Below are 24,442 nucleotides of genomic sequence, written 5' to 3'. Positions count from 1 at the left end.
GGAGTTACTGGGATTTACTGGGAGCGCTGAGGATTCCAACAGCAGGGAAACGGGAACGAGACAGAGTCAGTGTCACGGTCACTGGCAGGGAGAAAAGGATTGTTGTTTCTTTAATGGGATTCACTTCCAAACTTCTTTATTCCTGTGAACACTTTCTTCTTTGTTCACAGTGCGGAGCCATAGGAGTTTTTTTTTTTTTTTTTACGCACAGACGCGGGAATGTTGGGCGGATGAATTCCTGGACTTGAAGCATTGCTGAATCTTCTGCGCTCAGATGAGTGACTTTCCTCTGTTGTTATGGTCTTCCTTTGGGAATATCTGACTGTATATAATACAATATTCATCTGACCTTTTCCACCATGAAGTCCCTCGTGCTTCCCTTTGCTGTGATGTATCTGATCACCTGCACTGGAGCGGACAGAAAGACGCACCTCAGGAGACGCGCCCATCCGGGTGTCATCAACACCCAGGCTGATCAGGGTGAAAGGTTTCCAGTCAGTATTACTGGGAATGTGCAGTATAGAAGGTCTGCAAGAAGAGGAATAATGGATAGGATGGTCCAGGATGAGGGCGTCCAAGGCCCGAGGTCCAGGGTGACCCGAATGCCCAGCAGCAGCACCGGGTCACCCAACCTTCTGGGCAGCTTTGCAGGGAAGAACCGAGTCCTGGTGATCTCAGCTCCTCATGACTCTGATGGTTACTACCGACTCATGATGTCCCTGCTGAAGCCAGATGTTTACTGTGAGCTGGCTGAGAGGCACGTGCAGCAGATAGTCATGTTCCACCAGGAGGGAGAGATGGGAGGGAGGGTGAGGAGGGTCACCCCCGAGGGGAAGGTGATGGAGGAGCCCCTGGACACGGCGCTCATCCCCAGACTTATGAGCTTCCTGAAGCTGGAGAAAGGTGAGGATGCAAAGCTCAACTAGAAGGATTCACACTATTTATTCATAATTCATGTTTATCCACTATGTCTTTCTTCTGTATCACTCATTTATTTCTGCAGATGTGTCAGTGTTTGTTCTGCGTTGCCAGATACAGCTGAAGATTCCACACTGAAACAGTCCAAAATCCAACAAAAAGCCCCTAACACCATAAGTGTCAAACTCAGGCCCGGGGGCCAATCCAGGCCCTTAAAAGCATCCAATTTGGCCCACAGGTGAAAGTGAAAACATTATCATTGTAATTTACCAATAACTCTCAGCCCTTCTACTTGTAGTGCATTTATATAAGGCAATTCATGTGCTTTACATGATTAAAACGTGCCATAGAAAACATTAGAACAGTTTAAAATAATTAAAACATTAAAAATCATCAGTAAAAACATTAAAATCATCAGTAAAAACATTTAAAATCAAGCACATAAAAATATTAATCGAACAATAATTGATTAAAAATCTCCTCTCAATCATACCAGTAAAGAAAAAAGTGCCTTTAACTTTGATTTAAAAATGTTCACATGTGATGCTGACTTCAGCTCTGCAGCAGTTTGTTCCACTTCTTTGCAGCATAACAACTAAAAGCAGTGTAACTGTGTTTGCCGTGAGCTCTGGGCTCTTACTATCTGACCTGTGTCCATAGATCTGAGAGACCTGCTGGGTTTCATACCTGACTAACATGTCACTGATGTATTCTGGACCAAACCCATTCACACATTTATAACCAGCAGCAGAACTTTAAAGTCTATTCTGAGGCTGACTGGGAGCCAGTGTAAAGACTTAAAACTGGCTAATGTGTTCTGATCTCTTTGTTCTGGTTCAATAAAACTTAACTACATTTGCAGGGCTCACAGTTTCCCCATCATCATGATGGCAGTCGTCGATGTTGAATTGTTGAAATAACTTTAATAACAAACTTTTCCAAGACCTACTTTTTTTTCTCAAATTATTAAAAAAAAAATTCCCAAATTAAATTTAAAAAATGGTCTAAAAATCAAGAAAACCTAAGTGAAGATCCTGCAGGACTGATATCTGACACTGTTTTTTCTTTGATATTGTCTGTTCTCTTTTATATATGTGGAGTTACTACAAAAATACAGAAGATGACTACAAAATACAGAAAAAATGTTCAAGATGACAACAAAAAATACAAATAATGATTACAAAAAGTCTACATGATTACTACATAAGTACAAGAAAATAAAGAAAAATATGAAAAGGCCAAGAAAAATACACTAAATTGCTCCAAAAATACATAAAAGCATTTAAAATGAAAACAAAAATGACTCCAAAAACACACAAGAGGAATACACATACACAAAAATACACAAAAAATATACAAAACAACAATAAAAAATACACAAAATTACCAACGACTACTACAAAAATACATACAACTATAGAAAACAATATCAAAAATACCCAAGAATGACTCCAAAAACAAAAAAGAATCATAAAATGTTGTGTGGAGCCCAAAGTAAATACACAGAATTACAGAAAAATACTAAACAAAATGGCAAAACAAATAAACAAAACAACTACAAAAATACACAAAATTACACAAAATTACCAAGGACAACTACAAAAATAGCCATGAATAAAGAAAACAAAACAATAACAATAATACACAAGAATGACCGTGTACCCTTTGTTCTTTGGTTATTCCGTTTTCAAACCAAATCAAATAACAATAAAACAGTGTGGTTATTTTGTTTTATGACTTTTAAAATCAAAACAGAAATACAGAAAAACCAAAAAACCAGATAAGCAATATTTTCTGTTTTTTTACCTTGTTCTGTTTGTGTGATATTTTGATATTTACGGGGAAATTAGAGCGGGAACTGAAGTCCGCTGCACCTGGTTTCCCTCCCCAGGTCCTGGACCAGGATTTATTCAGCAGTTTTCTGGTCCTGCTTTAGCTGTTTTAGCTCGTAAAAAAGCAGCTCACGTTTAGTTTGTTTTGCGGTGTTACAATCTAAATAGTATCCATATAAACTGGTGACTGACTATCGACTGTGAGGTTGATGTGAGGAACAATAGATGTTAGAACTTCTACCATTTGACACTTTTGCAAAAACAATCACAGCATTTGGAGGGGAGTGAGAATTTTTATTTGCACGTTATAAATACTGCTAACAGCAACCGTCAACACACACGGAAGTTGAATCACAGGAACGAGGAGCACCCGTAGACTCATTCACCACCTCTGGTTCCACATATGTGCATGATTTACGTAACATCCATTTTTTGGTTTTGGTTTAGTTAAATTCACCAGTAATGTGACTTATGCGTTGCTTCTTTTTATGTCCGGACCGTTCGGTAAAGTTGGCAGATATTCACGGATTCAGACTTCCAGCATCAATAACTCTTTAACAAAACGTCATTGACACACAAATTATGCCTCTGCCATCAGTGTGATGATACAAGATCATTTTTGATCAAACGGAGCAGAATAAAAGTCCCTCTGTATGGTGAGAATAAAACATGAAGCTCTCGTCAAAGTTTCCCCGTAAATATCCAAATATCACACAAACAGAACCAGATTTAATTTTAAAACAGAAAAACACTGCTTGTTTGGTTTTTCATTTTTCTGTTTCTGGTTTTAAATTAATAAACAAATTAATAAAAAATTAATAATATTATAAATAAAAATTAATTAAAAAAAACAATCAGTTTTTTCTATTTTTTTATTTGGTTTTGAAACAAAATAACCAAAGAATGAATTGTATACGGATTCTCCATAAACATAAAATGATAAATAATAATTCAAAATCTTGTGTAGCCCTAAAGTAAAAGCACAGAATTACAGAAAAATACAAAAGAAACCAACAAAAACTCACAGAGCAATTGTTGCTAGTTGTGTTAATGCTCAAACTGGTCATTATTCTCAATACTGACATGATTTTTAATAATGTGACTCTCAGATTAGAGAAAAGCTGTTTGTGGCCCATCTCAGGTCTAGAGTACAGACTTTACTGTATGTTGCACAGATTCAAAATTTGTCCTATGGCCGACTGTCCTTTGTGTTGACATGCAGGGAAGTTTGGGATGGTGCTGCTGAGGAAGACTCTACAGGTGGAGGAACGATACCCATACCCGGTCAGGCTGGAGGCCATGTACGAGGTCATAGACCGGTCACCCATGAGGAAGCTGGAGAGGCTGCGACAAAAAGGCTTCGTTCAGAAGTGTAAAGGAGCCGGGGTGGAGGGCCAGGTGGAGGAGGGGACCCCATCAGGTGAGTCTCCTGAAATGTAATCAGGTGAAAGGTGGACAGCAGGTTTAAATGTAACCTTGGTTTTAGTCTTCATGTTTGGTCTTTTAAGTTTTACTCCAGTTTCTGTTTTAAACTGAGGCTGCGTTCACACACAACTCGTATCTCTATTTCTTACCTGGTATTGGTATGCCTTTACTCGATGCTTGAATAAACATTTGGATTGTAGTTTCACATTAAACAGAATATTAGAAAAACAGAACGTACCATTGGGTTGTCTTTGTTTTACAGTTCTTGACACACCAGTAGAGAGAAAACCATGGAAGAAGATCCCTAGAAAACCAACTCAGGTATTGACAACAACCACCACCGCTACAACTACTACAACCCGTCCAACCACCACCACCACCAGAGCAACAACAACCACAACCAAAGCAACAACCACCACTACAAAACGTCCAACCACAACCACTACAAAACGCCCAACCACCACAACTACCACAAAACGTACAACCACCACCACAAAAAGACCAACCACGACCATTACAACCACCACCCAGAGGTCCACCAAAGCTCCCACTACAACCCTTTGGTTCCCGGCCCCGAGGACAACCGCTGAGCCTTACTACAACAACAAGAACAACCGCAGAGAGAGAGAGCGACACCCAGCGAGAACCACTCCGTCTGGAGACAACCGCACCGACAAGGACATCCACAAACTGGTTCCTGCTTCGAATAAACCATCCAAGGTGAAGCCCGGCAGGAAGAAAAATGGAGGCCAGAAGGTAAATGAGCCGCTGTTCCCTGAGAGACCATCATGTGTGAAGCTGTATTGCACTGAATCACTCACAAACAGTGGAAGATCCCCTCAAAGGGAACCTATTGAAATCTTTCATTGCAAAGTCCATCAAAAGATTATACTCAAACAGACAATTTGAGCACAAAATGACTCCAAAAACATACAAAATGACTCCAAAAACACACAAAATGGCCACGTTTAAATGGGAGCTTTAATTCCTCTTTAAAGTGGAATAAAAGTTAATTCCTCTTTAACCTGACCTTTGTAAACACATAATTCCTAATGCTAATTTAATTACGAATTAAAGTTAATTCCGAATTAGGTGGCTGGTTTATTCCGTTTTTAATTCTGAGTTCGATCATTCCTCTTTCTTGTAAACACTTACTTGGTTATTTCCGCTTTAAGTTCATTTGCATCGTTTTGCGCATGCGCGACTTGTGGCGATGACGCGCTGGTGATGACATAATCCAAGATAGCGGCGGCCCGAACTCTAGCTGAGACTATTTAGTAAGAGCCTTAAAAGACATGGATATAATGAAAAGAGTGGATGGACGGAGGCATAAACATGCAGACTTTCACACGAACACACACAGACTTATTAAACAAACACGGACCTTGGTAAACACGGTAAACAGAACAGGCTTCAGTGGACGGCTGGCACTAGGACCTGGAGGCGGAGTAAATGCATCCCCGTAAAATCATCATGTAACCGTGGCCAATGAGAGAAAAATACACAAATGTAGAAAAAAAGTTACCGAATAATATGCACAAAAAATACATACTGTATAAATGACCCCAAAAACACACCAAATGACCACAAAACTACACAAAAAGACTGCAGAAACAGACAGAATTAAAGAAATATTCATAGGATGAATCCAAAATACCACTAAATGACAATAAAATTACACAAAATTACTCCAAAAGCTATTGAGAAAAAGTTGCTAAGAGCTCCACAGTTGTGCTCGTTCACAAGGATACCAGTGAATTCGAAACAGAGAGGGCAGAGGGACGGACACGGTTGACTCCATACAAGTCTCATGATTCTACATATTGCAGCTTTAAGCAGTCACAGTAACTACTGGTAAATAACTGCTCCTCAGTGAGGAATGCTCAGCACCATCTCACCTCCTACATTAGCTGGTATGACACGCTTTCATTTTATTTGGTCTGTCATTGGGCACATCTCTGGCAGAATCTTCTTCCTTGTAATCACTAGAATATCTTCTCCATCTGCTCTGCCTGGATATCCAGTCTGTCTCGAGCAGTTGCTAGTCCAATGTGTAAATATTGCAGGCTGACAGCAGGCTTTGGTTGCTGAGATCAGAAGTTACTATAACAACTTCCGACACGTCAAATGTAGCTCCAAAACACATCTTTGTAAATCCAAACCATCTTAATAAAACTGGAGAAAAGCACAACAAAAATCTGAGGTGGGAGCTAATGCAAAACACTGACCCTGATAACACTTTATTACATCAGATTCAGCCTAACATGGCTGCTCACTATTGGTTTGATTCCAAGGAATGAAGCTACTAGGAAAAACATCTTCAGAGTATTTTTTTTAAGGAATGTTCATGTCTTTTGTTTATTGGTAATACATAAAACATGATTGATTGAATTACAGTCTGTTGTGAAGCCAATGAACTATATAGTGAGGCCAATGCTAAGCATCTTGTGTAACATTTCAAATTTTACTTAATGTCCAAATAAATAGGGTCAGTACTAGTGTTGTTCTGACACCATTACTAGTATCGGAAGGGGCACCGATACGGCACTAAAAAGCTGGCATTGGTATCGACAGGAACTAGCTATTAAAGGTCCCATGTCATTTTTCACATTATTCATCTTCATTTCTTCTAAGAACCTCAAAAACATAGTGGAGATGGGTGAAAAATAGCATGACATGGAACCTTTAAACAGCAGTTGGAATCCAGTATTTTGATGCATTACTGCCACCACTGGGTCAAACATGAAATGCAGTATTTACATTGCAGATCTTTACTCGACACATAATGCCTGTGACGATGATGAAAAATAGTCCACAGGAATGAGTTTCTTATCCACAAGAATAAAATCCAAATTTAAAGGGTGCACACAATAACCTTACTCCTTAGAAGAAGAAGTAATTTGACAGCATGTTGTGTGACTGTTTGCAGGTCGTGACCAATGAGTATGAAGAACGGTTTGAGCCCAGCAGGCCAACGCTTAGAGAGCCAGAGGAACCGGAAACAGTCACCGACATCATTCCCACCAAAAGGGTGAAAGTCAAACAGGACAAGAAGAAGAAAAAGAATGAAAAGGGCACCAAAAAGGCAGATAGGAGAGGAGGAAAACTGGGGAAGGAGGGAAAGAACGGGGGGAAGAAGAACGGGAAGAAGGCGTCCAAGTCTGTGGAGAAGGAAGATCAGCTCAAACCAACAAAGAGACCAGCACCCGCTCCAAAGAACTCCCTGGCTTCATTTCTGGAATACTTTGAGAATCGGAGAAGGTTGCTGGTAAGAGCGGAATTATGTTTACCAGTTTATAAAAAGCTTCCCGGCTTTACCTCAGGCTTTAGCTGAAGCTGAACGCTCTTTGTGGTTTGGGTTCAGATCCATAAATTGATGTCTCAGTGCTGGTATGTGAGAAACATCTAAAGTTCAGCTCATATAATCAACAGCAGAAGAAGAGACTTTACATTTAAACACAGTCTGGTTATTTTGGTTGGGTTTTTACTTTGCATTCAGAAAAATCAGTTTAGTGGTTTCAACGAAACAGCACAGATTTTATTGAAGGGATCACACGATCCCACTGGGAAACTTGACACCGTCATGAAAACAGAATATCTCTGTTTTTTGTGTCTCTCCCAACATGATTTCCACATTCTTTTCATGTTGTGGGATATTACTTTTAAACTCGTGTTTCAATTGGAATTTGTTTAACTCAGAGTTTGGATTAGTGATGCATCTGCCAAAAATGGCCCAAAAGGGGATTTTTGGTTTTTCCCGAAACGCTTTTATAACCGAAACAATCGGACCGAAATAGGATGTTTTAATGACGCAACACCACAAATGCATTGGTTCTAATAATTTGCGTCGTAATTTTTTTGGTTTTCTGATCATAATGTTCCCCTTTTGGCTTATTCTCCTCTAAGGGACAGCACGTGTGAGTGAGTTCTGTAGTGTGGCTTGTTTAGGTGAAGGTCTGGGTAAGGACGCACTCAGCGATTCATCTAACTTTTCATTCTGTTCTGAGAAGTAACGAATGCAGAGACTCCTAAAACAAGTATTTTATTATAAAATAAGCTAAATACTGTATATATTTATGTCTCAGAAAACAGAAAAATTGTAAAGAAGGACACTGTTTGACTGTATTCTATGAAAAACATTAAATACTTGCATGATGTGATTTGTGCTGTGTGATTGTTTAAATCAAAACAAGTAAAAAAAAAAAGATATATCTCGATATAGGCGATATTGTCATTTTCTATATCCCCAAAATAGAAAACTCGATATAGGTTGAATCTCGATATATTGTCCAGCACTAGTTTGGGTTATAGTTAAAGTGATAAATATTCTCACTCCGTACACATTTGTGCCACGCAGCACAAAAATAATTACTTCAAGGTCCAGCATTATGCTATTTTTTACCCATCTCCAATTGTTCTAAGAACCCACCAACATAGTATTTGAGGTTTATTTTCCCAGACTTGTCTGTTTTCTAGAATTATAGCCATTTTCATGACGCTTCTAAAAACAGGCTGTTTTTTGGGCAAAAACACACTCGCTAGTCAAGCACTGTTTCACTGTGTTTATCACAACAACAGCAGCAGTAAATCATTAACATTCTTCCTTCTCCTCCTCACCTCTACTGACCACAGGAATAATCAATTTAAGACGATAGTCTTGTTTTGTCCAACCCCTGGGTCACATTGGGTCATAAATATGTCAGATCATCCCATAAAGGCGATACGAGGCGGTATAACCGACTGCTACTAAAAATAAAACTGATTCTAACCGCTTGCTGTGCGCCGCAGGGAAGTAAACTCTCAACTATCATCTGAGTCAGCTGTTTCAAACACTCATATAAGCTGCAATGTTGCTTACTTGTCCTTTTCACCTCTACTGACCATAGAAATATTCTATTTAAGACAATAGTCCATTGTTTTGTCCAACTGCTGCATCGCATTGGGTCAAAAACACGTCAGATCATCCCATAAAGGCGATAAATGGTGGTCTAACGGCTACTAAAAGTGAAGCTCGTCGGTTTATCTATATACTGAATTATCTATATACTGAACGTAAAGATATTAAATGTCATACTAACTGTAATATCAACCTGCATTTGCTATATTTGTTTTACTTGTGAGGTAGTTTGAGAGGGAGGGGCTCACATTCTTCTAGAGTAAGAGGAGTCAGAATTGTCAGGAGGAGGAGTTTCTACGTTGTGATGTCGCAACGCGAGAAAAATCCAACTCGCCCGTTTGGAGCTGACTTTTTACAAAATGTGGAATAGCAAGGAAGGGAGGAAACAGAACATTTTCAAATTTGGCCCCCTGAATGAGGCTAAAGGAATGTTTATCACTGTAGCAAAAACCCTTATAAAGTGAATTTTTCATAATACTCCCCCTTTACAGATATTTCTATGACAATTTAATGAACTCCGTGAGACTGGGCGGAGAGGGAACATCCCAAAGAATTCCTTCTTTCCTGCTGTTAGAAGCATGAATGGTGTCTATGTAATAACACGGTTTGCTGCACAGCTGTATACTAACAGACTGTCTGTCTGTCTGTCACATGAGATATTTATATCACAGCAGTGATGTGGGCACATCCTCCGTCTGCAGCTTCATGTAAACAGTCTCTGCCACTGCACTGTGGAAGTTTGTGTTTTTACCTGTGTGTGTGTGTGTGTGTGTGTGTGTGTGTGTGTGTGTGTGTGTGTGTGTGTGTGTCTAGTTGATCACGTCCCACAGTGAGGAGAACAGCATGTACATCCAGCAGAGAGATGAGTACCTGGAGTCTGTGTGTGAGATGGCCATCAGGAAAGTCTCCATCATTACCATCTTTGGCTCAATCAATAACTCCACCATGAAGATAGACCACTACCAGATTGGTAAGAAGAATTGGGATGGATATCCAATAATATCCCTATGAGCATAGTAAAGTAATATCTACATCAGGTTTTCTACCAATAATGAAAGGCTGATAATATAATGTTAGACGTAACCATCGCATCCAACCTACTGTTGAGTCTGAATGAGAGGAGATGTTTTGAAAAGCAAAGATGAACTTCCTCGATGATGTCTTTCTTTGACAAATACCTCACATACTGATAGAGTTGGAGAACTGAAAAAATGACTACTTATGTACAGAGGTGACAAGTAACAAAGTACAAATACTTAGTTAGTGTACTTAAAGGCACACCGTGGACTTTTTGACCTAAAGAGTTGACCCAAATGAGTTATTTTAAATGATTCCTCAGGCCAATACACAGCGCTTGACAGTATCAGTGCTCAGAGCGGGACTTCCCTCTTGAAATACCGACTATGTAAGTTTGGAGAAACGGACATGAAACGAACGTTTCACTTTACGGCAGTCACGTGACCGCAGGCTCTGATATACTCAGAATCAGAATTTCTTTATTAATCCCAGGGGGAAATAGGGAGCTAAGCTAAGGCTTTTGCTACTATTCTTCCACCTGATCGACTCCTGGTCATAGCCAAGGTAAGCAAAATGTTTAAAACTGCTTCTGAGGAGGCCGGCAAGACCCTGCCGTCGCCATCCAACCCGCCTTCCGCGCACGCCGGGTTGCCCGTCCTCCATAATGAGTGCTAAATTCTCCAGGTGTTCAAAGGTAACAGATTTAACTTGTTTCCATGAACCAGTTTCCTACATGTTCTTAAATTGGAATTTGTTGGTTTAAAAACCTTGTCTTATTATTGAAGGGACATTTTTTTTACTTTTTTACTTAAGTACATCTAGTAGCATGCACTTTTTTACTTTTACTCAAGTAAGGGAGCAACTTCAATACTTTTACTTTTACCAGAGTATCTATGCTTTTACTTGAGTATTGAAGACTAGTTCTTTTGCCACCTCTGCTTATGAACCACTCGGCAACTTTGTTTCCCTGCATCCAAGGGCCACATTATCCAAAAGCATGTCAGCATTTAGAATAAAGACCAATCTGACCATTAATACATGAAAGAACAAAGGCTTTGGTCTATTTTTGTGACTGTGGCTCAGGTGGTAGAGGAGTCGTCTTCTGATTGAGTGGTCAGGGGTTCAATGAATCCCAAGGCTATGCTAGTCTATGTGTCAATGTGTCCTAAGGGCTCCTAATGGTCGACCTTAGCGCCTTGTCAGCTCTGTCCCATTGGTGAATGCGCTGAGATTGTAAAGTGCTTTAAAACTGCTTCCTCCAGTTTTGTCTGTTTTTGGTCATTTTGTTTTCTTTTGAGTTGTTTTTGTGTATTATTGTTGCCAGTTTGTATATTTAGCAGTCTACATCCAACTTTCCATGTGCAAACAAACACCACATTTTCCACAAAGGTCCAGTCCCATGTCAGATTGCCTCAGATGCAAAAATCTTCCAAAATGTGGCACTACAGCGAGCCTCTAAAGTTCAAAATGAAAATTTGCAGAAAATCAACCATATGTGCTGCAGTAGATTTTCTACTTTCACTAAAATGCAGCTCCAACACTGAAGAAATGTTTGTACAGTTAAACCTATTGCAAATTATGAAGTCCATGCTCTATTTTTTTTTCTTCAAAAACAGAATAATTTATATCTCCTCCCACTATTTTTGCTCAATTGACAGCAAACTTGCTACTGCTCATCTTCACTGTCTTACACAAACCATCCAAAAATTGAGCCTACAGTGCATCAAAATGTTTGACTATAAATGGTAATGTAAACATATACTGCATGTTTAGTGATCTTTAAACAACTGCAATTTCTTAGTGATGGTAGATGATGTTTGGAAAATAGGAACATTTCAAAAACTGATTTTTTTCTCACAGGAACAATTGGAGTCAATGCAAAAACTGCATTTTTAATCATCACTTTTTCACTTATGAAGCAAATAAATCATTGTTAAAACAAATGACCAACATCTCCATGCAATATGTTCTCTTGTCTTATACACAGGGGACTGGCTTAGTCAATTATTGAAGCGACATGTGATGTTTGCATTTGATAATTATTTCAGTGAGAGAGAGAACATCATCTCTTCTGCAAGAAAGTGTGAGTAGAATCCTTAACTGATGAAAAAAAACATTAGAATGCCACTTTTTTAATCTTTCTATGAGCTTGTTGCTCAGAATTGCATAAACTTGCCTGGTCCACAACATTGTTGCCCAACATCATAAATGTTATGCAATTTTTTTGCGTGTATTTAAGTATTTCTGGAGTAATTTTGTGTATTTTTTTGTTATTTCGTTTATTTTCGGAGGTTATTTTGTGCTTTTACTTTAAGAATCACACAAAATTAGATTGATGGCAACACTGTTAAAAGCTAAAAGTGTGGAATCTAAAGGTGATCTGACTCAGGGCTTCCTGTACAGGAACCAGCACTGGAGGGAATGTCGGGTTTTCCACTTAATCTGCTATGAGTCTGCTTCCTGACTGCGTTTGTCCGGTCTGTACATTCACATCACATCCCATTGCTCCAATGTAACACCACAACTTTCACGGGTTTGAACAGTAATCCCAGCTTTAAACAAAGTCTAACACAGACATGGACAACATGCTCACTTTATGACATGGAAAACCCACTTTACAAGGCTGACACTCCACACGACAACAAGGGTTTATTCAACCCAGCAGGTGATGTCATCCACCTTCACTCACCCACTGAGAGTAGGCTGATATTTTTATTCCACACACTGACACGGGGCTCAGGTTATTGCTTTTACACACACACAAAATATTATTATGTTCCATGGTTACCTTTAGAAAAACGATAAGGGTTGTAAAACATTGTAAACTTTAATATTTCTTTAAGTGTTCGTGCGTGTTTCCAAACCAGTTCATTTGTTTTTGGTTGATTTTGGTTGGTGGGTGGGTAGTTTGGTTGGTTGGCTGGTTGGTTGGTGATAGTATGATTGGTTGGTTGGTTGGTTGGTTGGTTGGTTGGTGGTAGTTTGATTGGTTGGTTGGTTGGTTGGTTGGTTGGTTGGTGGGTGGGTGGTAGTTTTATTGGTTGGTGGGTGGTAGTTTGATTGGTTAGTTGGTTGGTTGGTGGGTAGTAGTTTGATTGATTGGTTGGTGGGTGGTAGTTTGGTTGGTTGGTTGGTTGGTTGGTTGGTTGGTTGGTTGGTAGTTTGGTTGGTTGGTTGGTTGGTGGGTGGTAGTTTGATTAGTTGATTGGTTGGTTGGTTGGTTGGTTGGTTGGTTGGTTGGTTGGTTGGTTGGTTAGTGGGTGGTAGTTTTATTGGTTGGTGGGTGGTAGTTTGATTGGTTAGTTGGTTGGTTGGTGGGTAGTAGTTTGATTGATTGGTTGGTGGGTGGTAGTTTGATTGGTTGGTTGGTTGGTTGGTTGGTTGGTTGGTAGTTTGATTGGTTGGTTGGTTGGTTGGTTGGTTGGTTGGTTGGTTGGTTGGTTGGTTGGTTGGTTGGTGGGTAGTTTGGTTGGTTGGTTGATGGGTGGTAGTTTGATTGGTTGGTTTGTGGTTGGTAGTTTGGTTGGTTGGTTGGTTGGTTGGTTGGTTGGTTGGTTGGTTGGTTGGTTGGTTGGTTGGTTGATGGGCAGTTTGATTGGTTGGTGGGTTGGTTGGTTGGTTGGTAGATTGGTTGGTTGTTTGGTAGTTTGATTGATTGGTGGGTAGTTTGATTGGTCGGTTGGTTGGTGGGTGGTAGTTTGATTGGTTGGTTGGTAGGTAGTTTGATTGGTTGGTTGGTTGGTTGGTTGGTGAGTGGGTAGTTTGAGTGGTTGGTTGGTGCCGACAACATCCAGGCAATAATTGACAGATATCAGTCCCTGCAGGATTTTTTCTTTTGAATTTCATTGATTTTGTGACCATGCGGGCCAAATTGGATGGTCTAAAGGGCCATATTTGGCCCCCAGACCTTGAGTTTGACCCATGTGGCTAAACTGAGCAGTCTTTTCTTCCTCCAGAGAACGACAGGCCGATGAAGGGCCTTCGTCAGGAGGACCTGATGAACCAGGATCTGATCACAGAGCTGAGGAAGGAGTTCGGCATGACGTTGGATGAGTTCTACATGGTGCTCACCGACACCGACATGAGGGTGAAGGTAAGAGCTGCTGTGGCTCATCTGATCCTCACTGAACAAGGCTGCAGTGTGTGATTATTTCTACATCTTTCTGTTGTGCTGCTGGGCCTTTCTTACTGGTGTACTACGACGCTGGTTAACATTTTACGGGAATAATTGATGTAGCCAGGCTGAAATCACCTCTCTTAAGTGAATGTATTTATATCATGCTTCATAGCACAGGTGCTCTCTGATAGAGAATGTTTGGTTAACTGAAGGCTGCTAACAGGGATAAATCCAGGATATACTTATCCAGCTTCGTAGTAAAGACATAAGTTGTGCTGTGGGATAGAAAAGTAAGAAAAATATCACTCAGTCTAAATATCTGCTGTAAAAGCCTTCTGAGATTCTGCCTTTTTTGGATATCAAGTTAGAGTTGAGACAAGGAAACACTGTAAAAATAAAATGGAATCCTTATCTTTTGTTTCGTGGTCCTCTGCTTGTCTCGGTCCAGGTCCAGAGGAAAAATCCTCAGCTGGGACGCCCAGACCCAGCCCAGCAGGGGAAATGAAATGAAATTATATAAAATCAGGTATTAGCATCAATTTGCACCAGACAGATGCAACATTCTCCTTAGTTTGACATTCATCGACTACCTCAGACACACAGTGACACAAGCATGGATACTTAAAGCAGAAATAAGAAATAATTATATATTTATACACTAAATAGAAACAAATATATACTACCTGTGCACAAGTTTCTTTGTTTGATCTATTTTTGCTTCACAGAAATTAAATTATTCCAGCTATTTAACTTTGCAGCAGCTTTTATTTACACTTACTGCACTTTCTAAGATACTGCATATTTAAATTCATTTCCTCAGCTACTAACATAATATTGTGAATGTGCATATGTAAGTTCTGGGTTTTTCCAATGTGTTGCTCATTGGTCGTGTATCTTACAGATTGTGAATTCTACACTTTACTAAATCTAGTCTGTGATACTAATCTGACAATTAGATTTAATACATCAGTGTGGCCCAGAACCAAATGTTCTGGTAATTTGGGACCCGTCTTATATGGTAGTGCATGGTGCACCGTGCGACCATCAACGAGCAACGCTTCACAAGGTGTAACACTGCCCTCTCTCTTTTTATATTCTCCCTTTAATACCTTTTTGACAATGAAGACTCTCTGCAAAGACCTTTGGACAATAAAGACGATATGCTGTGGTCCTCATTTTTGTATCTAAGGGCCTTAGTAATGGAGAGAATCTAAACTGTCACCTGAAGTGGACTTTGCTTGTGGTCTGGAGTTGAATCCACTAACCGTCTTTCACGTACACTATTGATTTTTACTTTTTATCATATCTCTTTTCCAACATTAGAATTAAAGCCTGTTTTACACTTCAAACGTTATCCCACAAAAAACAAAAAAAAAGTTTCTCTGACCCTTCCTTAGGAAGGGCTGGTGATGGTCAATATTATGCAATAAAATTATTGTATTTATTTCATTGCAATGATACAACATGAATAGCTGTCATCTTCATGTAATGTTGACCTTCAACAGCATGTGCAGACAGGGTAGAAAAACTAGCACCGCACCATGTAATGTCTATACCTCACCTAATTTCTAGGGACGAAGCTGCAACGGTGCAGGGAGTAAAATGCTAATTTAAGGACAGAGGTGCTAAACAGCAACTAAATGCAATTTCATCAGAGCAATTTGCAAATTATGGACAGAAGCTCTTATTGTGACTCTATACAAATTGTTCACATTCCTATTAATACTTCTGCTTCAAAAGGAGGACTGACCTGTCCTCATCCTGCCATTTTTGTTTGCATTTTACTTTTGAAACTATTTTACCTACACATGACGTTTGCTCAGCGTGTGTGCTCTGCCTTTTCATGTGAGTGCCAGAGTAAATGTAAGAGGCTGTTTTCGGACAGATCCGTCAAAGAGGCCAGTGTTCCTGTCCTGTGCTGACAGAGGAGTCTATGAGTGTACACGGATGTGGGTGTGTGTACAAGACAGAAAAAGACGTGCGAGGGAAGCAAAGACACAGGCGTGAATAAGCTTGGACAAGCGCTGACGCATGTGCTGGAAAGTTTGAGCGTTGCACCTTAATGTGGTGCAAGTTCTTGTTGTTTTTATAGATTTAAAGGAGATTTTTGTTGCATATGAACAACATGCCTGAAGCTACTTCTCAGAAGTCGAGATGTAAAAAAGGCCAAACCAAACCACAATCCCAAACATCCTGCAAGCGTACACTTTATCACTGTTCTGGAATCTCTTTCGTGCTCGTCCCACATGTTCTCCCACTGGTTTATTGATCTGTGCTTCAGCAGGTTTTTATGAGAGCTTCCATGTTTTATTTTTGTCAGCAATCCTATGAAGTTCCCATTGCCATGAAGGCCGTCTTCGACTACATCGACACCTTCTCCTCCCGCATCAGAGAGATGGAGCAGCAAAAGAGAGACGGAGTTGTCTGTAAGAAGGAGGACAAGCCCAGATCTCTGGAAAACTTCCTCTCCAGGTAAGAACCGGGAAATGTTCATATCCTCGTCAAACAAGGAATCAAGTGCTTTAAAGACCTGTTTTCAAAGGGACGCAGGCATTTTGCCTATGTGACGAAAAACAACAATGTAAAACCTATGCTTTTACTTTGAAGTAAATGGCCAGAAACATTGTGGTACCAGTTTTGTTCAAAACACATTTATTCACCCAATAACAAAACAATAAAAGAAGATAAATATAGAAAATATAGTGAGTCAGTCCTTGCAAGTCTGAGATAAATATTCACTACAATAAGTCATTGTAAACCAATCTACTCCTGTTTAAATCCTTTAAGAATATGGTTAACACCCAGTCATATACGTCATAAACTGTTGTAAGTTTTTGATATCATCCAGCACTGTAAACCAATGGTAATACAGCTGTGATTAGCACGTCCACCTCACAGCAAGGAGGTTCTGGGTTCAAGCCCCTGTGGAGTTTGGATGTTCTCCACGTGCATGTGTGGGTTTTCTCCAGGTACCTCATATCCCCTCTCTGGCAGGAGGGTCGGTCCATCATTACCAAAATCCCCCCATCACCACCAAGACAATGTTTCAGCAATACTACCTGCACTACTTGTATATACTGTATGTACATATATACTATATATTTATCATTATTATAATTATTATACTGTTTCTGTTTTTTGGGGGTGTTTTTTTGGACCATCCACCAAGTAAAATTCCTTGTATTGTCTCAAAACTCTACATGGCAATAAAACTGATTCCGATTCCTCCCACCATCCGAAAACATGACTTCTAGATTGATTGGAGACTCTAGATTTGCCGTAGGAGTGAATGTGAGTCTGTCTGTGTGTTTCTTGTCCTGTGATAAACTGGAGCCCTGTCCAGGGTAGGAGTGTGACGATATCTCGATACGGCGATATATCGCAATATTTTTTCGCACGATCGATTATCGATATGCTCGCGCTGCTTTTTCACTAAAATGTGCAGGTAGGTCTTCACAGAAATTTTGTCACTGTTTGTTGAAGGAATCAATATATTGTTTACTGGAATATTGCACTATACTGGTGTCACTGGTAAGAAAGACCCTATTTTTTGTTTACATAAAGCACTATTGGAAATACTTATTCATTTACATTGGTATGTTGACTCTTATTTACAGAAATGTTGCACTCTTTCAATTTATTGTCTTTCAGAGATTTTTCACTTAATCTTTTTTTTTTCTTGTTAGTCAGATATCGTAGATGGATTTCTGACCAATATAGCGATAATCGCAGTATCATCAAATCGTGAGATAGTCATTATCGCGAGCTTTGTATTGTGTATCGTATCGTATCGCGAGGTACCCAGAGGTTCCCACCCCTAGTCCAGAGTGTAGCCCTGCCTAGCACCCAATGAGAGCTAGAGATTGGCACCAGCAGACCCCCACGACCCTGGAAAAAAGAGCAAACTCGTCAGAAAATGGATTGATGGATGGATGGGTAATACTGAAAGTCATACATGAAGAAAAAGACTGTCTTTGACATGTTTGTTCAACCAGAGGAGATCTCTATGATTGATGATTGGGTCATGGAGTCAGGATGGATCAGGGCCTTCAAACTAGACACAAGAGGCAAAACAGGGAAAACCTAGAACAACGATGAAGGCTGGTGGAAGGACAACATGTAGGCACGGACAGGGCGTCATGGAGGCAGGACGTCATGGAGGCAGGACGTGACACCTCATTGGGATGAAGAGGTCCAAATAGCCTGGCAGATATGTCAAAAAGATGTTCACTTCTGGAAGAAAGCATTAAAATGTGTACATGGGGGTTACATCCATTTTTAATGGTATCCACGCTGGCAAACCAATGGTTCCGACTCACAATCAAAAAATCCAAGATGGTCGCCATTCATATTTCCAATTTGGATATTTTGTCATAACTTTGGTTCTATTTAACAAAAAAGCATGATCTCAGTGGCAAATTGTTTTCAGGGTCAAATAATTCAATAATATATCTGAAAATACTGTAAAATATGTTCGGGGGAAGATTGAAGATGGCCACCATCCGTACTGTGAATTTTAATTTCATCATACAACAATGGAGCATTTTGCAGCAAAGATCATGTTTCTATGTCTAACTGAACAAAGTTATGGTAAGATTGATATTTGCAATAAGGATGGCTGCCATCTTGGACTTTGTTCTGAGCACAATTTACGAAAAACCTATAATGGGTCACTGAGATCAAAGCCTGGCAAAGCCACACCCACTTACTTACTTTTTGTAAAAAAGTGGGTCTGGTGATGCGGCCGTCTCTACTCACTTCCTCGCCCCAGAGTTGGTCGAGCCAATGAGAGCCGAACAGGAAAAAACATCATATCCCCTATGCAAAGCAATATCAAAACAAACATGGTGGCCGACACGGACAAGACCTTTCGTATCTGTGCTCTGCTCTATTTTAAAAGACCTAAATATATTGTTGAAACCACAACAAGAAGAGGCTTTAAAACCATAAGTCTGTACCGTACTACACGCTGTTTTTGTCTGCTGGCTCCATTTAGGGAAAAATAACTCCGCCGGTCGAGCTATTGTCGTCAGGTCCGCTCATTGTTTGGTTGGTTACGCTTGTTTGTGTCACCACACTCAGCCACCAGAACTCAAAGGCCTGGTGAGCGCTTCAAGACTAATCGCCTGCATGAATAATACCAGAAGATTAGGCAGGATTCCAGGCTACTAAGATCATGCTTCTATGTCAAATAGATCCAAAGTTATGACAAAATACAGATGGTGGCCATCTGGATTTCTTGATTGTCAAATTGTCATGCTTTGTTCCGGAAGTGAACATCTTGTAATGTTGCTACATATCTGCTGGGCTAAAATAAATCAATGTAGATCTGTTGGCATGTTGTCGTGTGTGTATCTAAACCATGAGGCCCATCATTTGATCCCAAATAATTGCTGCTTTCGTGCGTTTGATGGACAGGCTTTCTACAGTTTCCATGGAAACCAGAATAACCATCTTCAGTGCAGCTTTTTAAAAAGCCTAATTTGAGGTTGTCAGACGCTGTCATTAGCATCATGACGACCTGTAACATGGAAAGCAGCAGCTTCACCTAAATCTGGCTGATTGCAGGTTTCGATGGAGGCGTCGCCTCTTCATCATCTCGTCTCCCAATGACGAGGAGTGGGCCTATCAGCAGCAGCTCTATGGCCTCAGCAGCCAGGCCTGTAACCTGGGTGAGCCTCACAGCATCCATCACTATGCATCCATCCATCACTGTTCATCCATCCGTCTCTACAAACACATACAACCCTTTATATTCATCTGTTTGAACTCCTGACCACAGGTCTGAGACACATTGCCGTCTTAAAGCTGGTCGGCACGGATACAACAGATATGGGCGGAGTCTTGGAACTTTATCCAATAAATGGTGAGTATTTCCCACAATGATATTACTGTAGTTGTTGATCCTGTTTCTTTACAATATTTTTTTTTTTTTGTTGGCCAAACAAACACAGGCGATATTAAGTAAAACATTTCAACACAAAGGCATTGAAAATGATTCACGTAACGCATTAAAAATATGACACAGGGCATGATTTTCAAATCATAAAATCAGATCATTTAAAATCAAAAGGAAGTAACATAAATACAGCCTGCATTATTGTGTTCCACCATGTTGGTAAGTAACCAGTAAACGTAGTGAAAAAATGCATTTGATCATTGTTTTAACACTGGCGTGACGCTGTAGATTCCCTCCCTCTGACTTTTATCAACAGCTGTGACATCAGGTGGCCTTCCAATGTTGTCTGAAACACAGCACTAGACTAGTCACCAGTTAATATGATGACCAGTTGATTTAACACACCACTGGAATCACTTGTTACCAGTTTTACTGTCTGTAACCAATTTAGCTAGGCTGAGAATTCGTCTCATCCACACACAAGCTTTTCATGAGTCATGGTACTTTTCAGTTTTTATGTTGTTTATTTAGTGAGCAGTATCAAGTACACACTTGTCAAACTCCATCCAAAAAACATGAATCATCAAATCAAATGACCAAATAATTCAGTCCCTCCATATAAACAAATTCAATAAAACTCCACAATATTTGCATGTTCTCACATATTTCCAATGCTTATTTTGCATTACATTTTCATCTCTAAATGTTGGAAGAACTCGCAAAATCAAACATTTTCCCACAAAATGTCGCCAAATTACAGTATAACACAATTGGTCTCTAATTTAAGGAAATTCTGCAGAGATGGACATCTGACTTAAATTACAGACTTCATCATTTATACGTTAAAGTGCAAACAAGGGCACATTAATGTTGAAATTACTCATTTTCCGGCCTAAAATCTGTTGCCCTTTTGACTTTAAACTGACCCATAAATGAATGAGTTTGACAGTCGTAACCAGGAGTTTAAGCTGTTAATTCATGTATTTCTCTTGTTTTTGCTATTTCACCTTTAGCTTTGCCTTTAGATGTGTAGAAAGTAAAACACGTCTTATGTTATATAAGTTTAAACTGTATGTGCTACATAAGTAGCATTAGTTCTACTAATATTGTCCTACACGTACCAATGGTTGGGACACAGTCACTGCTGTAGATGCTTAAGGAGTTTAAGGTTGGCTGAGAAGCTGGAATGAAGCCCATAAAGGAAAGCACGTTGGTTTTCTCAGCTGTAAAAACACACACTCAGTGTTTTCCAGTCCTAAACGTATTCCTCTCTCTCTGCAGGAACTGCTACTGTGGAGCGAGAAGGACTTTCTGCCATGCTGGTGAAGGACATGAGGAACTACTTCCAGATCAGTCCAGAGTATTTCTCCATGCTACTGGTGGGCAAGGACGGCAACGTCAAGTCCTGGTACCCGTCGCCCATGTGGTCCATGGCCATCATCTACGACCTCGTGGACTCCATGCAGCTGAGGAGGCAGGAGATGGCCATCCAGCAGTCACTGGGGATGCGCTGCCCAGAGGACGAGTACGGAGGATACGGATACCACCAGCACGGATACGAGCACGGCTATCAGGACGGATATCACCAAGGTTACGGCTACTGAACGCCTCCTTTGATTCAGGAACCTAAATACTTTGTAGCACTTAGTGGAGGCCTGGAGGCTGCTTCCACCTTTTATTTTATCAACTGCTTTGGAGTCACTGATTAGCCATAACGTTGTGACAACCTTTTTAAAACAAGGGGAAAGTCTGTTGGGAAACAGCAGACAATGTAAGATGAGGTATGAACTCTCATATCAATGCCGTCCAGCATCTGTGAATGTTCTGGGAAAAGAAGTCATAGGCAATGAAGGAAGCATCTCCCAACAAGTTTCAGGAATTCAAAAATATGCTTCAGATACCTTCAAAAGTTTTAGAGAATTCCACATTTTTTAAGCTGTTGTGGTTTCTACAGTTGCTTATAATGTTATGGCTGATTGCAGCAGCTGCTTAAAGGGTGTCTCTAGTGAAAATGTATATAACAAAAAATATGTTTATTGTATTACCAATAAACTAAATATGTGCACCTTTATATAAAAACAAATAACTAAAAAAAACATTAATTAAAAGGAGTTTTTAGAACAATTTTAAACCTTGGTCTACGGTTTCTGACCAATGGCGGAGTGTAAAGCCAATGGTTGCAACAAGAGAAAAACCCCAAAGGAACATTTCTTTTGTGTCTCTAACCAAATAACAACACTAAGTCAGAGTTATCCAGATGTTGGCTCCATAATATCAGTACGGGATACACACTTAAGATGTTTCCGTACTGATGAATTTCAGAGTTATAAGAGGACCGTTTCAAGCTAAGCTGCTATTAGAGGGATCTGCTGGCTAAGCTAACGGGCTAAGCTAATGGGCAGAAAGCCAAAGTTACTTCTGAAACAAGACACGGTCTCAACAGAATTCCTTCACTGAAAGTCTCAATGCAGCTTGTAAACGTACTTGTTGCACTACTATGTTTCTGCTTACAGGGGATACTATGGGCGGGTGTCTTGGCACAAACCGCATCCCCACCAGATTGTTCTCTCTTATTTCCTTGTGGCTAAATTTTGAGCTGTCAGGAGAACTTACCTGTTCGTCAGGTGCCGCTCCTTGTCGCATCATTCCGTCAATGAACAGATATCCTTTCACGCAGCGTTCATCACAGTTGCTAGCCATATTTATGCACTTCCAACACCTAACTACTCCGCCATGGCTCGTTTCTGCTGCTAAAAACAGCTCTGTCCATTAGGCTAATTCTGCACACTGAGTGGGTGCACTGCAGGGAGGCACAGAAGAAGCAGGAAATTGGCAAAAAAGGCGATATTTAATCCTCTCCTAACATACAACCTGGATGCTGCACTTTATCACAGAAGGAGCGGATACACATGGCTGCTTAGCTCTAAGAGCTAAAAGAAAAACTACACTTCCCACGATGTAAACTGACCCGTTGCACCGCTACCTCCCACAATGCACCATTTATTTAAAGCGACAGGCCGGGCTGATGTGTGCGATATACCCTGTTCAAAATGGCGACTCTACATAGTTTATGCCAGAAGGTATATAATTCTTCTAAAAAAGTCATTTTAATGTGTTTCTCTTATAAAAAAAAAATAAAAAAAGTGCACATATTTTGTTTATTAGTAATACATTAAACATCTTTTTTGCTATGCACGTTTTCACTAAAAGTACCCTTTAACGGGAAGCTTTAAGTTTATAAAGTCTTCTTTATGTCTGTAGAAATGGAACCGTGTTTTCTACTTTATTCTTGTTGTATTATTTTAGCTCAAACTCTACATAAGCACGTCTTCAGTCCAGATCCTCATTTTGTAGATAACACCCTGAAATGAGAAGTGTATTTATTGGTTCAGTTTTTTTTTTTTTTATTCACAGCTGTCAGGATTGTTATTCGTCTGTAAAGATTGATGTAGCATTGCAATGTTCCTATTTATAATCTACTGGCCTTATTTTAAATAAACACATAACTACTACCAGTATGCTTTAGTGTTCCACTCATTGGGTAAACTGCATTCTTAAAAAGGAAAAATCATCTGAGGCTACATCGCCCTCTAGTGGTTACAACGATTAACAAAAACATTAAAGTTTTATTATTTTAACACATGTTTAATCACTGTATTTAGTGAGATACCTAGTATTAATAGTTAACTGAATAACATTGTGATTGATGATGAAATGACAGAAGCTTCGTTGAGCATTTCATTTTAAAAAGCTTAACCTTTTTAAGGATGATTAAATCTGACATTTTAGTCAGTGAACATTTAGAGCACTTTTCAAATTTTAACTTCATCATAAAATCATGTGACAAACCCACAATGTTACAGTCTGACACTAGATAATGGCTTCTATGAGAAAAGAGTCTAAAATAATATTTTAGGTACATTTCTGTTAAACTGTGAACTCATTAGCACGACTATTGTTCAAACTCTGAAGGAAAATGTGTGGACTCAAGGTTAAAAACCAAAACAAACTGAACAGTTGTGGCTAAAATACAAATATTAGTACTGATTTATTCATTCAGATTTGATCTCTACCACTTAAATATTGATGTTATTATGGACATGTGCCTGAAGCTGCTGATATTTCCTTCTAAAGTTCATTAGTTTAGTGATTAATACTAAACCAGCAGCCGAAGCTGCAAAGAACCTATTTATCATAAAAAAAATCCATAATTCTTTTTTGAAAGAAAAAACTAAAATATCTTGATTGTTGCTCATCTTCAGACTGTCCTGCACAAACTATTCACACAGATTTTTGATTTATTAAAAATTGAGCCTATAGTGCATCAACATATTTGA

The 24,442-nt window shown here is 39.6% G+C and overlaps 1 protein-coding gene across 1 annotated transcript; it reads left to right on the top strand.

The window, feature by feature from the left end:
* ccdc80 (coiled-coil domain containing 80) lies at positions 1–23,620 on the top strand. Its single transcript, XM_028435376.1, has 10 exons — positions 1–903; positions 3,973–4,170; positions 4,438–4,931; positions 7,105–7,443; positions 9,886–10,042; positions 14,046–14,182; positions 16,527–16,678; positions 19,775–19,878; positions 19,989–20,072; positions 21,387–23,620. Exons 1-10 carry the CDS (start codon positions 360–362, stop codon positions 21,707–21,709), a joined length of 2,532 nt encoding a protein of 843 aa, XP_028291177.1. The 5' UTR covers positions 1–359; the 3' UTR covers positions 21,710–23,620.
* The last annotated feature ends 822 nt before the right edge of the window (positions 23,621–24,442 follow it).

This window comes from Gouania willdenowi, chromosome 21 (assembly GCF_900634775.1).
Source record: "Gouania willdenowi chromosome 21, fGouWil2.1, whole genome shotgun sequence".
Lineage (NCBI taxonomy): Eukaryota > Metazoa > Chordata > Actinopteri > Blenniiformes > Gobiesocidae > Gouania > Gouania willdenowi.
The sequence above is the reverse complement of the archived record's forward strand: the minus strand, read 5'-3'. Positions and strand labels throughout refer to the sequence as shown.